This window comes from Oncorhynchus nerka, linkage group LG15 (genome assembly GCF_034236695.1).
Source record: "Oncorhynchus nerka isolate Pitt River linkage group LG15, Oner_Uvic_2.0, whole genome shotgun sequence".
NCBI lineage: Eukaryota > Metazoa > Chordata > Actinopteri > Salmoniformes > Salmonidae > Oncorhynchus > Oncorhynchus nerka.
Genome location: NC_088410.1, coordinates 58373008 through 58394403, shown reverse-complemented (window position 1 = coordinate 58394403; position 21396 = coordinate 58373008). Strand labels below are relative to the sequence as shown.

The 21396-nt window shown below is 45.9% G+C and overlaps 1 protein-coding gene across 3 annotated transcripts in view; it reads right to left on the bottom strand.

Annotated features, from left to right (window-relative positions):
* LOC115142964 (SLIT-ROBO Rho GTPase-activating protein 3-like) overlaps positions 1–21396 on the bottom strand; it is a 68417-nt gene that overhangs the window by 12231 nt on the left and 34790 nt on the right. For 2 of the 3 annotated variants that reach the window (XM_029682877.2, XM_029682876.2), the window contains exons 8-12: positions 19303–19404; positions 17341–17538; positions 14756–14840; positions 2426–2453; positions 959–1061 (exon numbers count right to left, since the gene is read on the bottom strand). In XM_029682877.2, the coding sequence (XP_029538737.1) occupies positions 959–1061; positions 2426–2453; positions 14756–14840; positions 17341–17538; positions 19303–19404 (516 nt within the window). Of the gene's footprint in view, positions 1–13; positions 45–958; positions 1062–2425; positions 2454–14755; positions 14841–17340; positions 17539–19302; positions 19405–21396 lie in introns of all 3 variants that reach the window. The other variant, XM_029682878.2, reaches the window with a different exon arrangement.

The window sequence follows — 21396 nt, the reverse complement described above, 5'->3', positions numbered from 1 at the left end:
AACGTCAGAATACCTGGCTGCGGGCGCGGGCATTCCGTCTTCCCCTGGAGCAGGCAGAAAACAGTGGCAGCAGCAGGATGAACAGAACAGAGAGGAAGAGAGGCAAGAAGAACAACAACAAGGTTAGAGAAGCACAGGGGAAAAGTGCATCCAGAGAGAGGTCAGAGTTCAAGCCTGAGAGAAAAGCCCGAGTGCTGTGGAGATGGGGCGAGGTAGCGGACGGGGGAGACCCAAGCTTGGGGAGGCCATGTGGGATGAGGGTGGGTGGCTATGGTGGAGAATAGTGGGGTTGTAGGACGCTGGGACTGTGGCTCAGTTTTTACAACAAGGTTGACTGGGGCAATTCGATTGATTATGAGGAGACGCTAGGAGGCAAGGCCAGTCTGACACTAACAGCCCCACGGGCCTCCACTGCTGTGGCGTACACACTCTTTCTGTCAGTGTGCTAGTGTTGGATCCTGGCTTACACAGAGGATATATGACCTTCTGTGTTTATTTTCATAGCCTGACATGCTTAGTGCTGGGCCAAATGGCCCGTCGCCAAAATGTGTTTAACATCTAGAGGCCAGGGTTCAAGTGCTAAAACATGGGCAAGAACGTCAAAACCAAACCTTATATGACCAGAGTCTGTCTACGTTCTGTACTTAAACAACCTCAAAAGCCAAGATTTGTAGAATTGAGTACTCTTCTCCAGACCAGAGAGACAAACACTACCTTTCCCAACTGTCAAGCCAATGGACTGTCCAGTCTGAGGGGTCTCGGCATTGAGTCAATTTATTTAGACAGCGGTTGTGCCCAGCACAGGGCTATGAAGGAAGGGCAAGTCAGTGAGCTGAGCTGAAGTGAGACGGAAAAGCAGTCAAAGACAGGACAGGGAGGTAGAACCCCCAGAACTGTTAGTAAACACAGCTTACACACAGAGAGACCATATGGGGGCCAAATAAGGGGCAGTCAGTACCTTGATGAAGGCCTCCATATTGCCATTAAAGAGTTTATGATTAAAAATGGAGCGAGGTCTAGGCTTCCGCATTCTCCCGGGTTTAGGGGGAAGAGTGGGGGGCCTGATGGTGAAGGAGGTTAAGGAGAGGGGGGGGGGGGGGGGCAGATACACAAACTACGATAAAACAATAAGGACTGAAACATGTATTTTACACTGTATAGTCAGTGGGACAATGTGCCATATATAGAGCCACTATATGCACTGAGTGTACAAAACATTAGGAACATTTTCCTAATATCGAGATGGACCCCCCCCTTTGCCCTCAGAACAGCCTCAAATCGTCGGGGAAAGGACTCTACAATGTGTCGAAAGCATTCCACAGGGATACTGGCCCATGTTGAATCCAATGTTTCCCATTCTTGATCCACATGGAAAACTGTTGAGTGTGAAAAACCCAGCAACGTTGCAGTTCTTCACACACTCAAACCGGTGCGCCTGGCACCTACTACTATACCCTGTTCAAAGACACTTAAATATTTTGTCTTGCCCTTTCACCCTCTGAATGGTACATATACAGTACATAATCCATGTCTCAATTGTCTCTTTAACCTGTCTCCTTCCCTTCATCTACACTGATTGAAGTGGATTTAACAGTTGGAATCAATAAGAGATCATAGCTTTCACCTGGTCAGTCAATGTAATGGAAAGAGCAGATGTTCCTAATGTTTTGTACACTCAGTGCATGCATGCATGCATGCATACATACATAGCTCTGGATAGCTTTGCATGTACTATTCTTTCTCCTCTTGTTGCAGTACAAACCAGTACAAAACATTATTTTAACACACAAGTGCAGTCACAGAGGACGTATGCTTACACTATCATCCCAACTGTTTCAGCTAAACCTTCAATAACCCGACTAATGACTCTGGGCCACTAGTCAAACAAATCAGTTCATAAAAACATGATTACAGTCAAAGCACATGATTAATGTGAGAATGACATAGAATGACATTTAAATAGTGTAATGGCATGGGAGCTGAGAAGAGATATCAAATCTTAATGTGTCTTAACTCTGGACTGCTGCGCTACTGTTCATTCTTCTCAACTCACTGATGTAAGACCAAGTCATGTCTGCGCTTAATATACAGCAGTGCTCTGTTTACCAGATGCCTGTGCTATATTGTAGTGTTTAACAAGGCTCCGTATGACCACCGTAGTGACTGATGGGTGACAGATGGTCTTATAGCCAGCTCATCTACCCATGACTACTTCATTGTACACTCGAGTTTGCGCAGAAGTTGATTAATTAAATCACCAGACAAACATCCCCTCTCCCTATTTGGAATCCCATCCCTGACTTATCAGAGAGCCTCGGGACCAAACTGCTTTTCATTTTAACATGACGTCATCTCTGCCACTTCCAGGAACACAGGAAGTGTTTGACACGCTTTTCTTCCTCCTATTTTGAACCTCTTTTCTTACCTTGTTGTTCCATATTCAGCCCTTTCTCCTAAAAGAAAGGAATGGATAAAGGGAGAGCAGAAGAGCGGGAGCAAGAGAGAGAGAGAAAATTAGTGTGTGTCTGCACGCGCTTGCGTGCATGTGTCTCTGAGAGAAAGAAAAAACAACGTATTAATGGCAAGGTACAGTGCATTTGGAGCCAGACCTGGTTGTCTACGGAGCTGGCAGATTGGGCAGAGGGATGAGAAAACGGGCACCTATTCAGATGGGCTCAACAGTGCGGGCGCCATGACCGCCTCTCTGACTCACATACAGCCAGTCAGGCAGCGGCCATTCAGTGGTCGCCCTAGAAACCATAGAGAGAGAGACGGAGGGGGCGGACCCTGCCAGCTCAGAGCAGAATGTCAATGGAAGCTAGCGTATCCAGGGGCAACGGGGAGGAGGGAAGTGTGAGAAAGGCAGTGTTTTTTTTGGGGGGGGGGGGGCGTACAATATTGAAGTGACTGTGCAGTAGTAATATAACATGATGTCAGGGGTAAGCAACTAGATTTAGCCAGGGGGCGATTTTTGTCGTAGCAAATGGTCGGGGGGCTGGAAAATAACTAATAATTTGTACACCGCAAATTGACCACAACTAAGCCCAAAAATAGATTGTATTTCAAATGAACAAATTCATACCTTGATCACATCTCCTTTTTATTTATTTACAGGAATACTTGGGAACAGATTTCCCTAAATCAAACATTTTTTGCTGAATTACTGAATCACTTACAGTCCGGTTTTGTTCATCTAGTTATCCCAGGAAACAGGGGGGTTTGCAACAAGGTTAAGTAACAAGAATACAAGATGACATGATATCCCATAACATGATAACACTCTGTGATCAGGGACTCATATTGTTGATTTCAGGGCTCATGTGTAATAAAGCAGCTTCCAGCAACAAGCACTCTGTCGGTCTTCTGTCTGTCTATTTGACCAAACACAACTAAATCCTGGAAATACTGGAGCCAGCGGTTTGGCTGCTTATGGGGTATCATATGAGCTTCTTGTAAAATTGTATTTTAAAAAGAATAGGACATGGGTGATTCCTCACGAAACAGGATAAAAAAAAAATAATGTTTTAACAAAATTGAATTCATAGAAAGGTCTTTCTGAGAAAGGATTGTTGACATATATTTGATCTGTGTATCTTAAAGCATCATTGAGAAATAATTCATTGAAGTAGGAACATTTGTGACATTGACTTCACCCAAGCCTCCTATAAAGTGGAAATGACAGCGTTTTAGCGACATTAAATCTTATAAAGCAAGTACTTACATATGCTCATTTTCACGTTTTCATATATTCATAGAATGTTTGGGAATTAAATAAGAGTAAGGCATTTGTGAAAGTTCTATAGCAATAAACAGTGTGAAAGCGGCCATGCGTTTGGACAATTAATAGAGACACTGCAGTAAATAAAACCCGGTGCGCCATAGCCAATCAGCGCTACAGTAGGCATATATGCAAATAAGCGATTTGCCGCATGGGCCTGCCATCATTCATTTTGAACTGGACTGTGTTTACAGGCAGTAGCAACAGTGGGACTTTAGATCAATAGAAAGCATTCTCCAAAAGCCACAAAATACACCTGAATAGATTTCTGCGAAACAGCATCCCTCTGTCGCCATATGTGTAGACCGTGTATCTGATGCTGTCTGGACAAAAGGGAGCATGACATGTCATACTTTTCTGGCCAGACAGCATCAGATACATTGGATACATATAGTGAGACAGAGGGGTGCTGTTTCACTCACTAGTTTCAGCAGAGAGGAAGAGGCTAAGCGAGAGGACCCACTCTCGCGAAAATCTGTCCTGAATTTTATGGGCATAATATGCAGACCTAAGTTTGTCGCCTGCATTCCCGCCTTTGGGACAGTGACTCGCATTGTTAGGGGGGAGACATGAGCATCTTATCATTATATAGAATTAAAAACAGGTTCAGCCCCTGGTTCAACCGTGATCTTGCAGAGTTACTCCACCTCAAGAATTGCATTTGGCAAAAGGCTCGGCACACATATACTCAGGCTGACTGGCTCTCGTTCAGGCAAATGAGAAATAAGTGCACTCAGGCTGTCAGGAAGGCCAAAGTTAGTTACTTTAAGAAGCAGTTCTCTCTCTGTGGGTCTAACCCCAAGAAGTTCTGGAACATGGTTAAAGACCTGGAGAATAAACCCTCCTCCTCACAGCTGCGCATGTCCCTTAATGTTGATGATGTGGTTGTTACTGGCACGTGGCTGAGCTCTAATCACCACTTCATTAAGTCAGGATTCCTATTTGACTCAGCCATGCCTCCTTGCCCGTCCAATAATTCCTCATCTCCCACCCCTTATAATACGACTATCCCTGAAGCTTCTCCCTCTTTTTCCCCTGCCCCGCTACCAAGTTTCTCCCTGCAGACAGTCACTGAGTCCGAGGTGCTAAAGGAGCACCTTAAACTTGACCCCCCAAAAATAATCTGGGTCAGATGGTTTCGACCCTTTCTTCTTTAAGGTTGCTTCCCCTATCATCACCAAGCCTGTCTCTCCTTTCTGGGGATGTTCCAATTGCTTGGAAGGCAGCCACAGTTCATCCTTTATTTAAAAGGGGAGATCAAGCTGATCCTAACTGTTATAGGCCTATTTCTATTTTGCCCTATTAACCTGTTGAGTGTAGAGGGCAGTATTTTGATGTTTGGATGAAAAACGTACCCAAATGAAAATGCCAATTTCTCAGGCCCAGAATCTATAATATGCATATAATTGTCAGATTAGAATAGAAAACACTAAAGTTTCCAAAACTGTCAAAATATTGTCTGTGAGTATAACAGAACTGATATTGCAGGTGAAAACATGAGGAAAATCCAACCAGGAAGTGGCTTCTATTTTGAAAGCTCCATGTTCCATTGCAAGCCTTCCCTCCATTTAAAGGGGTATTAACCAGATTCCTTTTCCTATGGCTTACACATGGTGTGGAACAGTCTTTGGACATAGTTTCAGGCTTTATTTTGAAAAATTAGCGAGAAAGATCAGATCGTGTCAGGGGATGGCTGGGTGCCAGTAGCGTTTTGCATGCGCAACAGAGTGGAGCAGCCATTTTCTTTCTCTCTGCTATTGAAGAAGCTACCGTCCGGTTGAAATATTATTGATTATATATTGTAAAAACAACCTGAGGATTGATTATAAAAAATGTTTGACATATTTCCACAAACTTTATGGATACTATTTGGAATTTTCGTCTGCACCGTAATGATCGCTCGAGCCTGTGAATTTCTGAACATAACGCGCCAACCAAATGGAGGTATTTTGGATATAAAAATAATCTTTATGGAACAAAAGGAACATTTATTGTGTAACTGGGAGTCTCGTGAGTGCAAACATCTGAAGATCAAAGGTAAGCGATTCATTTGATTGCTTTTCTGACTTTCGTGACCAATCTACTTTGCTGCTAGCTGTTTGTAATGTTTTGTCTGCTGAGAGAGACGTCCTTACATAAATGCTTGGTATGCTTTCGCCGAAAAGCTTTTTTGAAATCTGACATGCCAGGTGGATTGACAACAAGCTAAGCTGTGTTTTGCTATATTGCACTTGTGATTTCATGAAAATGTAATATTTTTAGTAATTTCATTTGAATATGGCGCTCTGCAATTCAGCGGATGTTGACGAAAATGATCCCGCTAACGGGATGGGTGCATCAAGAAGTTAATCAAAAGTGTTGGAAAAACTTGTCAATAATCAACTGACTGGCTTTCTTGATGTCTATAGTATTCTTTTGGGTATGCAATCTGGTTTCCCCTCAGGTTATGGATGTGTCACTGCAAACTTAAAGGTCCTCAATGATGTCACTATTGCTCTTGATTCTAAGCAATATTGTGCTGCTATTTTTATTGACTTGGCCAAAGCTTATGATACGGTAGACCATTCCATTCTTGTGGGCCGACTAAGGAGTATTGGTGTCTCTGAGGGGACTTTGGCCTGGTTTGCTAATTAACGTCAGAAAATCTGCCGTCTCAGCCACCTCCCGTCACCAAGGGAGTACTCCAAGGCTCGATCCCTCTTCTCAATTTACATTAACATAGCTCATGCAGTAGGTAGCTCACTCATCCATTTATATGCAGATGAAACAGTCTTATACTCAAGCTGGCCCCTCCCGGATATTGTGTTCATTTCTGTAGGGTAGGGGGCAGCATTTGGAATTTTGGATGAAAAGCATGCCCAAATTAAACTGCCTTCTACTCAGGCCCAGAAGATAGGATATGCATATAATTAGGAGATTTGGATAGAAAACACTCTAAAGTTTCCAAAATTGTTAAAATAATGTCTGTGAGTATAACAGAACTGATTTGGCTGACGAAAAGATGAGAATAATCCATTCAGGAAGTAGGATATCTTTTTTTGTAGTTTTCTATTCAATGCCATTACAGTATCCATTGACTTAAGACTCACATTGCAGTTCCTATACCTTCCACTAGATGTCAACAGAGTTTATAAATTGTTTCAGGCTTGTATTCTGAAAAATGAGGGAGTAAGACCAGTCTGAATGAGTGGACCCTGCCGTATCACAGAGCTTTTTCATGCGTGCGACCAGAGAGAGTGCCTTTCTTGTTTACCTTTTATATTGACGACGTTATTGTCCGGTTGAAATATTATCGATTATTTAGGCTAAAAACAAACTGAGGATTGAATATAAACATTGTTTGACATGTTTCTATGAACTTTACGGATACAATTTGGATTTTTTTGTCTGCCTATTGTGACTGCGTTTGAGCCTGTGGATTACTGAAGAAAACCTGAACAAAATGGAGGTTTTCGGATATAAAGAGACTATCGAACAAAAGGAACATTTATTGAATAAATGAATTTCTTCTGAGTGCAAACATATGAAGATCATCAAAGGTAAGTGATTAATTGTATCTCTATTTCTGACTTGTGTAACTTCTACTTGGCTGGTTACTGTTTGTAATGATTTGTCTGCTGGGCTATGTTCTCAAATAATTGTAAGGTATGCTTTCACCGTAAAGCATTTTTAAAATCTGACACCGTGGTTGGATTCACAAGAAGTTAATCTTTAAACCAATGTAAAATTGTTGTATCTTTTCTGAATTTTTATAATGAGTATTTCTCTATTTGAATTTGGCGCTCTGCAATCTCACTGGATGTTGGCTAGGTGGGACGCTAGCGTCCCCACATACCCTAGAGGTTAAATGCTCTACAACAAAGCTTTCTCTACCCTTAACCTTGTTCTGAACACCTCCAAAACAAAGGTCATATGGTTTGGTAAGAAGAATGCACCTCTCCCCACAGGTGTGATTGCTACCTATGAGGGTTTAGAGCTTGAGATAGTCACCTCATTACAAGTACTTGGGAGTATGGCTAGACGGTACACTGTCCTTCTCTCAGCACATATCAAAGCTGCAGGCTGAAGTTAAATCTAGACTTTGTTTCCTGTATCGTAATCGCTCCTCTTTCACCCCAGCTGCCAAACTAACCCTGATTCAGATGACCATCCTACCGACGCTAGATTACGGAGACATCATTTATAGATCGGCAGGTAAGGGTGCTCTCGAGCGGCTAGATGTTCTTTACCATTCGGTCATCAGATGTGCCACTAATGCTCCTAAAAGGACACATTACTGCACTCTATACTCCTCTGTAAACTGGTCATCTCTGTATACCCATCGCAAGACCCACTGGTTGATGCTTATTTATAAAACCTTCTTAGGCCTCACTCCCCCCTATCTGAGACATCTACTGCAGCCCTCATCCTCTACATACAACACTCGTTCTGCCAGTCACATTCTGTTAAAAGTCCCCGAAGCACACACATCCCTGGGTCGCTCCTCTTTTCAGTTCGCTGCAGCTAGTGACTGCAACAAACACTCAAACTGGACAGTTTTATCTCAATCTCTTCATTCAAAGACTCATGGACACTCTTACTGACAGTTGTGGCTGCTTTGTGTGATGTATTGTTGTCTCTACCTTCTTGCCGTTTGTGCTGTTGTCTGTGCCCAATAATGTTTGTACCATGTTGTGTTGCTACCAAGTTGTGTTGTCGCCTTGCTATGTTGTCATCTTAGGTCTCTCTTTATGTAGTGTTGTGAGTGTTTTGTCCTATATTTATATTCTATTTATTTTTTTCATCCCAGTCCCCCGCAGGAGGCCTTTTGCCTTTTGGTAGGCAGTCATTGTAAATAACAATTTGTTCTTAACTGACTTACCAAGTTAAATAAAATATAACAAATAAATGTATTACAGTCATCTACCGTTCTCACTCTCGGAGTGGAAGCGTTGTTTGCATTGTTCACGACCTGTTACACTTGTGAGAAACAGGGTTTTGGATTATTTTAGAACCATAATTTAGGAGTGTTCATGCCTGAACACACCAACCTGCTGAGTTGATACAACGTTGCACTTCACTAGCGATAGCTCAAGTCAAGACAGATATAAAGGGATGCAGACAGGTGGAGTATATATATTCATGTGATTGAAAGAACCTGAATTTAATCAGGATATTTTCTACTGTTTTTATTTGCTCGGCTTTAGGTCTATGTATTTTACTTAGTTAGGCCTACTACTGCATTTGTCTATAGCAGTGGTCGTCAACCTTTTCTGAGTAAGTAAAGATCACTTTGAGTCAAAATGCAAGCCGAGATCTAACGCTCAGATTTGTTTTTAAACATGACTTAAAACACATAAGCCTATGCAACATTGACCAATTAAAAACAGTTGTGTAGCAATGAGGTTTGTACAGTAGGCTATAGGCCCAATACATTATCACTGCATATTGGCTATGCTTGAATTGCCATACAAATGTTGTACTTCGCAGACCATTTTGAAATTATACTTAATTGTTTTTCCCGGTTAATTGTTTTTCCAGCCCTCCTTCCCTCCTCTCACCCGACTCACCGTCCCCCGCCCTCCTTCCCTCCTCTCACCAGACTCACCGTCCCCCGCCCTCCTTCCCTCCTCTCACCAGACTCACCGTCCCCCGCCCTCCTTCCCTCCTCTCACCAGACTCACCGTCCCCCGCCCTCCTTCCCCTCCTCCTCACCGTCCGCCGCCCTCCTTCCCTCCTCTCACCAGACTCACCGTCCCCCGCCCTCCTCACCGTCCCCCGCCCTCCTCCCTCCTCTCACCAGACTCACCGTCCCCCCGCCCTCCTCCTCTCACCAGACTCACCGTCCCCGCCCTCCTCTCCCTCCTCTCACCAGCTCTCACCGTCCCCGCCCTCCTTCCTCCTCTCACCAGACTCACCGTCCCCGCCCTCCTTCCCTCCTCTCACCAGACTCACCGTCCCCCGCCCTCCTTCCCTCCTCTCCTCCCCGCCGCCCTTCCCCTCCCCAGACTCACCGTCCCCCGCCCTCCTTCCTCCTCTCACCAGACTCACCGTCCCCCGCCCTCCTTCCCTCCTCTCACCAGACTCACCGTCCCCGCCCCTCCTCCCCTCCTCTCCTTCCCTCCTCTCACCAGACTCACCGTCCCCGCCCTCCTTCCCTCCTCTCACCCCCGCCCTCCTTCCCTCCTCTCACCAGACTCACCGACTCACCGTCCCCCCGCCCTCCTCCTCCCTCACCGTCTCACCAGACTCACCGTCCCCCCCCGCCCTCCTTCCTCCTCTCACCAGACTCACCGTCCCCGCCCTCCTTCCCTCCTCTCACCAGACTCACCGCCCCCCTCTCCCTCCTTCCCTCCTCTCACCAGACTCACCAGACTCCCGTCCCCCGCCCTCCTTCCCTCCTCTCACCAGACTCACCGTCCCCGCCCTCCTTCCCTCCTCTCACCAGACTCACCGTCCCCCCCTCCCTCCCAGACTCCTCCTTCTCTCACCAGACTCACCGTCCCCCGCCCTCCTTCCCTCCTCTCCCAGTCCCCCTCCTTCCTCACCAGACTCACCGTCCCCCAGCCCTCCTTCCCTCCTCTCACCAGACTCACCAGACTCACGTCCCCCGCCTTCCCTCCTCTCACCAGACTCACCGTCCCCGCCCTCCTTCCCTCCTCTCACCAGACTCACCGTCCCCGCCCTCCTTCACCAGACTCACCGTCCCCGCCCTCCTTCCCTCCTCTCACCAGACTCACCGTCCCCGCCCTCCTTCCCTCCTCTCACCAGACTCACCGTCCCCCCCCTCCTCCTCCCCCTCTCACCAGACTCCACCGTCCCCCGCCCTCCTTCCCTCCTCCAGACTCCTCCCCGCCCTCCTTCCAGACTCACCGTCCCCGCCCTCCTTCCCTCCTCTCACCAGACTCACCGTCCCCGCCCTCCTCTCACCAGCTCCTCCCCTCTCACACCGTCCCCCCCCCTCCTTCCCTCCTCTCACCAGACTCACCGTCCCCGCCCTCCTTCCCTCCTCTCACCAGACTCACCGTCCCCGCCCTCCTTCCCCCCCCCCCTCCTCTCACCAGACTCACCGTCCCCGCCCTCCTTCCCTCCTCTCACCAGACTCACCGTCCTTCCTCCTCTCACCAGACTCACCGTCCCCGCCCTCCCCTCCTCACCAGACTCACCGCCCCCGCCCCTCCTCTCACCAGACTCACCGTCCCCGCCCTCCTCTCACCAGACTCACCGTCCCCGCCCTCCTTCCCTCCTCTCACCAGACTCACCGACTCACCAGACTCCCCCCCCGCCCTCCTTCCCTCCCCTCTCACCAGACTCAGACTCACCGTCCCCCGCCCTCCTTCCCCCCCTCTCACCAGACTCACCGTCCCCCCGCCCTCCTTCCCTCCTCTCTCACCAGACTCACCCCCCGCCCTCCTTCCCGCCCTCCTCCCTCACCAGACTCACCGTCCCCCGCCCTCCTTCCCTCCTCTCACCAGACTCACCGTCCCCGCCCTCCTCCCCGCCCTCCCACCAGACTCACCGTCCCCCGCCCTCCTCACCAGACTCACCGTCCCCGCCCTCCTTCCCTCCTCTCACCAGACTCCCCCCCGCCCTCCTTCCCTCCTCTCACCAGACTCACCGTCCCCGCCCTCCTTCCCTCCTCTCACCAGACTCACCGTCCCCGCCCTCCCTCTCCCAGACTCACCGTCCCCCCGCCCTCACCAGACTCACCGTCCCCGCCCTCCCCCTCCTCACCAGACTCACCGTCCCCGCCCCTCCTTCCCTCCTCTCACCAGACTCACCGTCCCCCGCCCCCTTCCCTCCTCTCACCAGACTCACTCCCCGCCCTCCTCCCTCCTCTCACCAGACTCACCGTCCCCGCCCTCCCCCCGCCCCTCCTCACCAGACTCACCGTCCCCCCCGCCCTCCTCCCAGACTCACCGTCCCCCGCCCTCCTCTCACCAGACTCACCGTCCCCGCCCCTTCCCCTCTCACCAGACTCACCGTCCCCGCCCTCCTTCCCTCCTCTCACCAGACTCACCCCTTCCCTCCTCTCACCAGACTCACCGTCCCCGCCCCTCCTCCCCTTCCCTCCTCTCACCAGACTCACCGTCCCCCCCTCCCTCCTCTCCACCAGACTCACCGTCCCCCGCCCTCCTCCTCTCACCAGACCACCAGACTCACCGTCCCCGCCCTCCTTCCCTCCTCTCACCAGACTCCCCCCCCTCACCGTCCTCCTCCCCAGACTCACCGTCCCCGCCCTCCTCCTCTCACCAGACTCACCACCAGACTCACCGTCCCCCGCCCTCCCCCTCCTCTCACCAGACCCTCCCCCGCCCTCCTTCCCTCCTCTCACCAGACTCACCGTCCCCGCCCTCCTTCCTCACCGTCCCCCGCCCTCCTTCCCTCCTCTCACCAGACTCACCCAGACTCACCGTCCCCGCCCTCCTTCCCTCCTCTCACCAGACTCACCGTCCCCGCCCTCCTTCCCTCCTCTCACCAGACTCACCGTCCCCCGCCCCTCCTTCCCTCCTCTCACCAGACTCACCGTCCCCGCCCTCCTTCCTCCTCTCACCAGACTCACCGTCCTTCCCTCCTCTCACCAGACTCACCGTCCCCCGCCCTCCTTCCCTCCGCTGAGAAAAGGGGACACAGTCTTCCAGCTGAAACTCAAGTCGCACTGCATTATTTCTGCCTAATGCAGCAAACAATGCTGTTACTCCTATGAAATATTCCTGAATATTAAAAAGACACAAGACGCTAATAATAAAGCAAAATTATTGGAACACTTTGCTACACTCGTTCATTGCAGCTGCAGTGCTGGTTGTAACATGTGGAAGTATGGCTTATAAAAAAGTGTTAACAGTACGGAATAACAACAAACAGGAACGTGCACATAAAAACAGCAGCTCTTTGCAGCAGCTCTTTGCTATATTCATGGAGTCTGTCTCTAGTCATGGAGAGAGTCTCACTCAATTGTCTCTCTCTAGTTTTGAAATCTCAGTATCAACTTTGCTGTGCGTTCAAGGCTTTTTTTTCCAGTCTATGGCTCAAGGAAACTGTGCAGACACGGTGATCTGAGCTATCCGATTGGACAGCGGTAGGACTATATGTGCACTTGATTTGCTCTCTGAGCTTGTCGGGAAGGTGGAGTTCTAACTTCAGACACATGAAATGGTTCAAAATGGGAACGTTTTGCCTTACCTGGCGCTAGGGCTGCAGAACCAAGTGCATCTACCGGCAACACAATGAAACAAATACAAAAAAACAGGAATGCGAGGCTTTATGTTTTTTTAAATACAGAAACTCTTGGTGACCGACTAGGAATGCGATCGATAGCGATCGACCGGTTGGGGACCACTGCACTGACCTATGGGCTCTTTCGGAGTTCCAAGCGCAATTTTTTTGCGTCCAATGGAACACGGTGTATCATTGTGTCCATATGGCAAAGGCTGGTGCTCTTGCATTAGTTGCGTTTGAACTTTTAGATGTGTATAATTTTAATTCAGATTTCTATGATTAACCACGTGAAAATCATTTTGAGAAACGAAAACGTTATTATTGGAATAAAAGTGTTCCACAAAAATGCACATATAACAATAATTATAACTGGCACGCAGATCGATAGAAATGGTCGGATACATTGTAAGCCTCTCCAAACTTGAAAGTCACAAGCTGCCTAGGATCTTAATGGTTGTTTATTATAAAACAAACTTGAGAAAGCGCGTGCACGCAGAGGGTCTGGTGAAGAAAACGGGCCCGACTATAGAAATTAAATGCCCGTCCAATTGATTCGTTCTGGTGCCGGCCCTGCCTGCATCTCTAGCTGTAGCCAGAGAAAAAGGGGGGGGGGGGGCGGGGAGTCGACCACACACCCACCCGTCCAATGACATAACATCCTCCCAGCAGTTGGCTAGCTAGCTAATGTTAGGCTCTCTGCTTTTAGCTTGCCAAATAAATATCTACATAAATAGATACGCTAGCATATTAGCCACGTTATGACTGACTTGTGATCATTCCCCTTGCTCGTCTGATGGTATTGGCATTCCCAGCCTTTGTTAGCTACATTCGTCAATTTTCCCCCCCAAAATATTTAGTCATTGAAACTGAAACAGTACATACTGAATTGCTGGAGGAAGCCAACAATATACAAGGCCATCTGTGATTTACAACTAGATAGCAATATTTGTTGGACTTCCAAAAATTAGCAGAGATCCCACTCTGGAACTGTGATATGCCCGTAGAGTATATTATGTTCAACAATATATTGAAAAATGTGCCAAATTCTAAATGTTAGATAGGCTAAAACTTTTATTTTGTCTCTATACCACAGCATTTTGGATTTGAGATCAAATGTTTCATATGAAGCGACAGTACAGAATGTCACCTTTTATTTGAGGGTATTTTCATACACATCTGTTTCACCATTTAGAAATGAAAGCGCTTTATGTATCTTGTCCCCCAACTGAAAAGGTGTCAAAAGTATTGGGACAAATTCACATATATGTTTATTAAAGTAGTCAAAAGTTTAGTATTTGGTCCAATATTTCTAGCATGCAATGACTACATCAAGCTTGTGACTACACACCTTTCGGGGGGCATTTGCAGTTTGTCAGGGTTGTGTTTCAGATTATGTTGTGACCAATAGAACTAAATGGTAAATAACATATTGTGCATTTTGGAGTGACTTTTATTGTAAATAGGAATATATGTTTCTGAGCACTTCTACATTACTGTGGATACTACCATGATTATGGATAAACCTGACTGAATCGTTTATATTGATGAGTGAGAAAGTTAGAGGGATAAATATCATAAACCCCTAATAAAATGAAAACCTCTCATGTTATTGGTAATGGTGAAAAGTTAGCATGTCACTCATAATTATTAACCATTCAATTCGTTATCATATAATTGGCAAGCTACTGCGGGAGCTTTAAAGGGGCGGTGAACGACCAATGAATGGCATTGTGATCCAGAAGTGGCACAACAACATTGTAACATGAGAGTTGTTCTCACCTTCTCCTAGCGTCTGCTTCAGTAGATCATGCTTGGCCTGTAGTTTAACTATGAGGTTGCTGCCATTCAGGTACTCTTTAAATTTCTATACAGGCAGAGAGAGACAGAGACAGAGAATGCAAAGAGAGAGAGAGAAAATACTTTTACAATGTGTAATATGACATTTAGGGGACACTTTTATCCAAAGCAATTTATAGTAAGTAGTACAGTAAGTGAATTCATGTTTAATATGTAATCCTTGCAGGAATTGAACCCGCGACCTCGGCAATCCTAGCTAATGCCACACTCTTACAAACAGAGCCACACAGGACCACACTTGCAACTGTAGGCTACAGTCAGTACTGCATTACAGCAAAGGTTAATTTCATAATTAATTTGCATGACTTGTATCAGCAAAGCCTTATGATAATACCAGTCAAATGAATTCACAACCAGATGGTTGCCTGTCTGAATTCCACAGGGCATAATGCTGTATAATGAGGAACACTGGAGAAAGCCACTAAACTTGAGTAGCATACGTACTCTAATATCAGTATGTAATTCAAAAGATGAAAAAAGCATTTCTAATGCACTGTAAGTTGTGTTAATACAATAATAATAATGTATGACACTATTATACTTTTTGTAAAGTGACTTAGAGTACACTTATGTGATCCCTGTGGGAATTGAACCCATGATGACAAGGTTCTGGGGCCGAGCTGGGCTGAGCTCCCTGCCATCCAGGACCTCTATACTAGGCGGTGTCAGAGGAAGACGTACATTTTTTTCTAAGAATTCTGCCTTCAAAGCCATAGACTGTTCACTTTGCTACCGCACAGCAAGGTACCAATGCACCGAGTCTGGAACCAACAGGACCCTGAACAGCTTCTACCACCAAGCCATAAGACTGCTAAACAAGACTTCTAAATAGCTAATCAAAATGGCTACCTGCTGCTACTGGCCATTTACCCTTTTTGGACTAAACCTCCTGCACTTGCTCTATGCACACACACACTGGACTCTACCCACACACATACCTACATCGACACAATTACAAATTGAAGTCTCTTGGGGTATGTCTCTATAAGCTTGGCACATCCAGCCACTGGGATTTTTTTCCCATTCTTCAAGGCAAAACTGCTCCAGCTCCTTCAAGTTGGATGAGTTCCGCTGGTGTACAGCAATCTAAGTCATACCACAGATTCTGAATTGGATTGAGGTCTGGGCTTTGACTAGTTCATTCCAAGACATTTAAATGTTTCCCCTTGAACCACCCGAGTGTTGCTTTATCAGTATGCTTAGGGTCATTGTCCTGCTGGAAGGTGTAGCTCCCTTCCTAGTCTCAAATATCTGGAAGACTGAAACAGGTTTTCCTCAAGAATTTCCCTGTATTTAGCGCCATCCATCATTGCTTCAATTCTGACCAGTTTCCCAGTACCTGCCGATGAAAAACATCCCCACAGCATGGGATGGTGTTCTCGGGTTGATGCAAGGTGTTGGGTTTGCGCCAGACATAGGGTTTTCCTTGATGGCCAAAAAGCTCAATTTTAGTCTTATCTTACCGGAGTACTTTCTTCCATATGTTTGGGGAGTCTCCCACATGCCTTTTGGCGAACACCAAAAGTGTTGGCTTGCTTTTTTCTGGCCACTCTTCCGTAAAGCCCAGCTCTGTGGAGTGTACGGTTTAAAGTGGTCCTATGGACAGATACTCCAATCTCCGCTGTGGAGCTTTGTAGCTCCTTCAGGGTTATCTTTGGTCTCTTTGTTGCCTCTCTGATAAATTCCCTCCTTGCCTGGTCAGTGAGTTCTGGTGGGCGGCCCACTCTTGGCAGGTTTGTGGTGGTGCCATATTCTTTCCATGTTTTAATAATTGATTTAATGGTGCTCCGTGGGACATTCAAAGTTTATGATTGTTTTTTTTTATAACCCAACCCTTATCTGTACTTCTCCACAACAGGTCCCTGACCTGTTTGGAGAGCTCCTTGGTCTTCATAGTGCCGCTTTGTGGTGTTGCAGACTCTGGGGCCTTTCAGAACAGGTGTATATATACTGAGATCATGTGACAGATCATGTGACAAACAGATTGCACACAGATGGAATTTATATAACTAATTATGTGACTTCGGAAAGGTAATTGGTTCCATCAGATCTTATTTAGGGGCAAAGGGGGTGAATACATATGCATAGCAAAGGGGGTGAATACATATGCATAGCAAAGGGGGTGAAAACATATGCATAGCAAAGGTGGTGAACACATATGCATAGCAAAGGGGGTGAAAACATATGCGCGCACCTCATTTCCGTTTTAATTGTTTTTGAATTTCTTGAAACAAGTAATTTTTTTCATTTCACTTTACCAATTTGGACTATTTTGTGTATGTCCATTACATGAAATCCAAATAAAAATCTATTTAAATTACATGTTGTAATGCAACAAAATACAAAAAACGCCAAGGGGGGTGAAAACTTTTACAAGGTACTGTACCAGGAAGCATTCATACAAATGAGAAGAAAAAAAAACATTTCTGATGCTTTGTAAGCGTAGTTAGTTGTCAAAGCCAATCACAGTGAAGTCTTAAGTCAAGTGACTTATCAGAGCCACTCACAGTGAAGTAGAAGCCCTCCGTCTCCTGCTGGTTGGCTCGTCTCTTAGCAACGTTGACCTTGCTCATGTAGGAGTCGGACGAGGCAGACTTGACCGACTCAGTGGACTGGCTGTGCTGGAAAGCCTCAGACACATCAAAGTCCTCGACCGTCAACATGTCCTGCAGCGTCTGCATGGTGGCATCCAGGGTCTTTCTTACCTAAGAAATACAAAAAGGGAAGAGTCATTATTAAACTGTGTCACAACATCAATATTCACAGTGTTTTCCTTGCACACAATGAGACTTCAATTGTAATTGTATAATGCTTGTATAAATCTGTATGGGACTGTATGAACAGTGGACTAATGAAACAAATAACAAAAGATAGTTTGAGTCGATTTTTCCTTTAAGAGCTAAATGTAAAATGAAAGAACAAAATGTCCCACATCTACACTAGTATGACTTCTGCAGACACCATCTTGATCACAGTACTACATCCTACAACCGCTTGCATAATATATAATGTAAAGTTCAGTCAGCCCGGTAGGGGACATGTTTTCTGGTGTGAGTGTGTGACCGTGTGAAGATAATTAGGAAGATAACTGGTGTTCTGTCTGTGTGAGAGGGACAGGAACTGAGCAGAGGGAGCACCTCCATATTCATAGGAGATCAGCTGAACGCATAGCACAAATATGGTGACCTTTACACACATCTGTCTGAATCACTGCAGCAGCATCAAGCCAGCAGGCAGGCAGACAGGCAGGCAGGCTCTGTAGCTGGAGGCCTGGATGTAGTGCTAGCTGCTAGGGCCTGGCTGCCTGCCTGGTTTGGTGGGCGACGGGGAAGAGATGGAAGATGAGAGTCAACCCTAGGGCCACACCTTCGTCAGTTTAGAAGATGTATTGTGCATGAACGCTGCTTGGGTGACAGTCCTCATAAAGTAGGGGCTCCCCTGCCCGCTTGTTAGATGAGAGGCGATCCCAGGGGCTACACTTTGCTTGTGAGAGAGAGTGTGCGTGAATGCATTATTGTGTGTGTGAATGTTTGTTAGAGGGAGGGACTGTGTGTGTGTGTGTGTGTGTGTGTGTGTGTGTGTGTGTGTGTGTGTGTGTGTGTGTGTGTACGCGCTTCATTATAGTGTGAGTAGGAGAACGCCTCCAGCCGACATGAACATGGTCAACAGTACAGTAATGCAGTCAGTGTGTGGTTCACCAGAGCTGCTGAGGTCATCTGTTGGCCCTGAGTGGATATAAGCCTGTCTGTTTGAGTATTCATGATGTGCATCTAAACATGAGTCACAATGTTTGCCTATAGGCCTCTGCCTAGATGGATTTCTGAAGAGACAAGAAAAGACTGACAGTATCAGTTTTAACATACTGAATGTTTCCATATCCTGTATGCATGTTTTTCCCTAACATGTTCAGCAGGCCACAACTTGTGTAACACACAATAGTATAGGTATTGGATGAAGCTCAATGTTAAATTCAAATCTCCCGACTATCATATCTAAGCCAATATGATACCAATCTAGATGAAAAATCGCAAATCGACTTGGAGGTACACAACACACTACTCGCCTTTCTTCATGAGCCGTCCGGCCGTTACCAGACTTTTTAACAGGGTTATTGGCAATTGAGTTGTAAGAGTATTTTCTGTGCCTACCTAGTCTAGACATCGGATTAAAACGAGACTATAGCGTCCATAAAGTGACCATTGGACATTTTTTGGGGGATTGACTAAGTTTGTGGGTTTAAACATTTAAAAAACATAGATATGTATAATTTATCGTTCTCACGTGCTCATTTCTGTCTATTAAGAATCAACGATGTGGTACCTTTTTGGAACATTCTCTGACATGTACAATAAGGACAATACTCATGACATTCCTATCTACAATGTTCCACAAGTTTTACCTACTGAACATGGCCCAGGTGGTAAGTTTACTGACTCTGACCATGTGACTATGTTAGGGTTAGAGCTCACCTCCTCGTTCTCTATCTTGAGCGTGCCCAGGCGGGACTGGAGCTGGTGGTGACGCATCAGGAGCTCCGTCTGCACCGGCTGCTGGGCACTCACCTGACACACCTGGTGAAGATTGATTAGATTAGATGGATGGATACTGTAGATAGAGAGCAGGGTTTCCGTTAAGAACATGTGGCGCCGGACAAGGTGATTTAAAGATTTACATTTACAGGACCCATATGCATTGGGTTCGTAACCCATTAGGCCGTCTACCCCCGTTGCTCAGAATGACAGAAATAACATTTACATTGTTGGGTTCTGAGAATAGGAAATATACTTTTTCATATCACTGAGAGAGAGAGAGAGAGAGAGAGAGAGAGAGAGAGAGCGAGAGGGTAATATATAACATTTACATTATGTCAGGATATGTTATTGTTAGCCATCAGGGATCCTATGGGAGGGAAACTCTGGGAGGAGAAGAGAGACAGTCTGGTGCCAGTCACCATGACAGCCTTGCGTTGGTGAGGAGTGAGCACTTTGGGGTAGAGGCCAGGTCAGATGAAGTGAGGAAGAACAGATATCACTAAGGTTCTGTCTAGCAACAGAGATGCATTGGTTGTTCAGATGGGTAGGAGGAGACACAGCAAAGGAGAAAGAGTTAAATAATAGTGCTTGGGTGAATATGTTTTCATCGATTCAGCTGTTCGTTCCTTTGGGAAGAATAAACTTGGGTTTAAGATTTCACAGTGTCCGTTGAGTTATTACTCTAATAATCAGAACCTAACAACATTATGGTAATTCATTTTAAAAGAACATGCAACTCCTGCAATAAAGCAGCCAATAAAAACGTAATTTTCAATCATTTGCGGGATTCTAAACAGTGAACCTGATGCCAGCGGTATAGGACAGAGATGAAAATCTACTTAGAAAGACTAGGACGGGTTGCTAATATGACTAGGATTGTGCCTTTGGCTTCTGGACAACAAAAGAAAGTTGATATGAAAACCAATAGAACAGGAGAGAAATGGCACATGAGGAAGTCTTTCATAGGCAGCGCAGGTGGCAAAAGGCCTAGTTGATTATTGAGTTGCAGCTGTCAGCGGAAAAGCATCTACGATATGTGTGAAGATGTGTATATTTTTAAATGTTGAGACAAGGGACGTAAATAAGACTACAGGCGCGTCTCTCTCCAGAACGCACTCAACTGTCTCCCACCAATTATTTTGCACATTCATTGTTTTATTTGCCCTTTGATTGTTCATCATGATCCATTCCCATGACATACTGTACGTCACCATACCGTTAATGCCCGTCATTTGGTTACATTCATTTCTGTTAATGCATCGTATTACTAATTAGGCCTATAGTCATTTACCATTCTCATTCTTGGGGTGGAAATGTGTTTTCCAGAGTTCACAACCTGCTACACTTGTGAGAAACAAGTTTAGGTTCATTTCGTAACTATCATTTACGAGTTTTGCCAATATTATTCATCATCTTTTGTTTGGAGTGCTCCATGTGAGCAATGAGCATGGGTCTGGTTTCTTTGTCTGGTTCATGTTGAAGGAGCAAGCAGAGAAGTAGCCTACCTGGCCTGCTGCGCACATATGTAGGAAAGTGCCCATTTGGGGATGTTTTCTGCTGGTCTTAACTCACCATACCTACCACTAATAAGCTGAGCTTTTCAGTTATTATTTCTTCACCCCACACAGTAAGAGTAAGTCAATGAAGACTTGTTTTTGTTTTTTTAAACATCTTTGCAGATGATAGCCTAATAGTTCCTATTTGAAAATGATTTCCAGCAATCTCCTCCTCAATAATAACCAAGCCTCATTGTGAAAGAGCAAAATACCATGATCTGATGATGCCATATATCCAGTGGAAAAGTCATAAAATACCTTTCCCTTGCACAAAAACAGCTGTCTGACCCAAGCTCACTGGCATGGGGAACCTTGAAGGCCTGGAATAGGCTAGTTGATAGAATGTTGCAAAGTTCACTAGACACAGCTTCAGGCCAGACCCAGTTGATTGATTTGATACAATGTTGCACTTGAAACCTCAAGTCAAGACAGACAAAGGGAGGCAGAGAGGCTGAGTAGAGAGAAAATCTGCTTG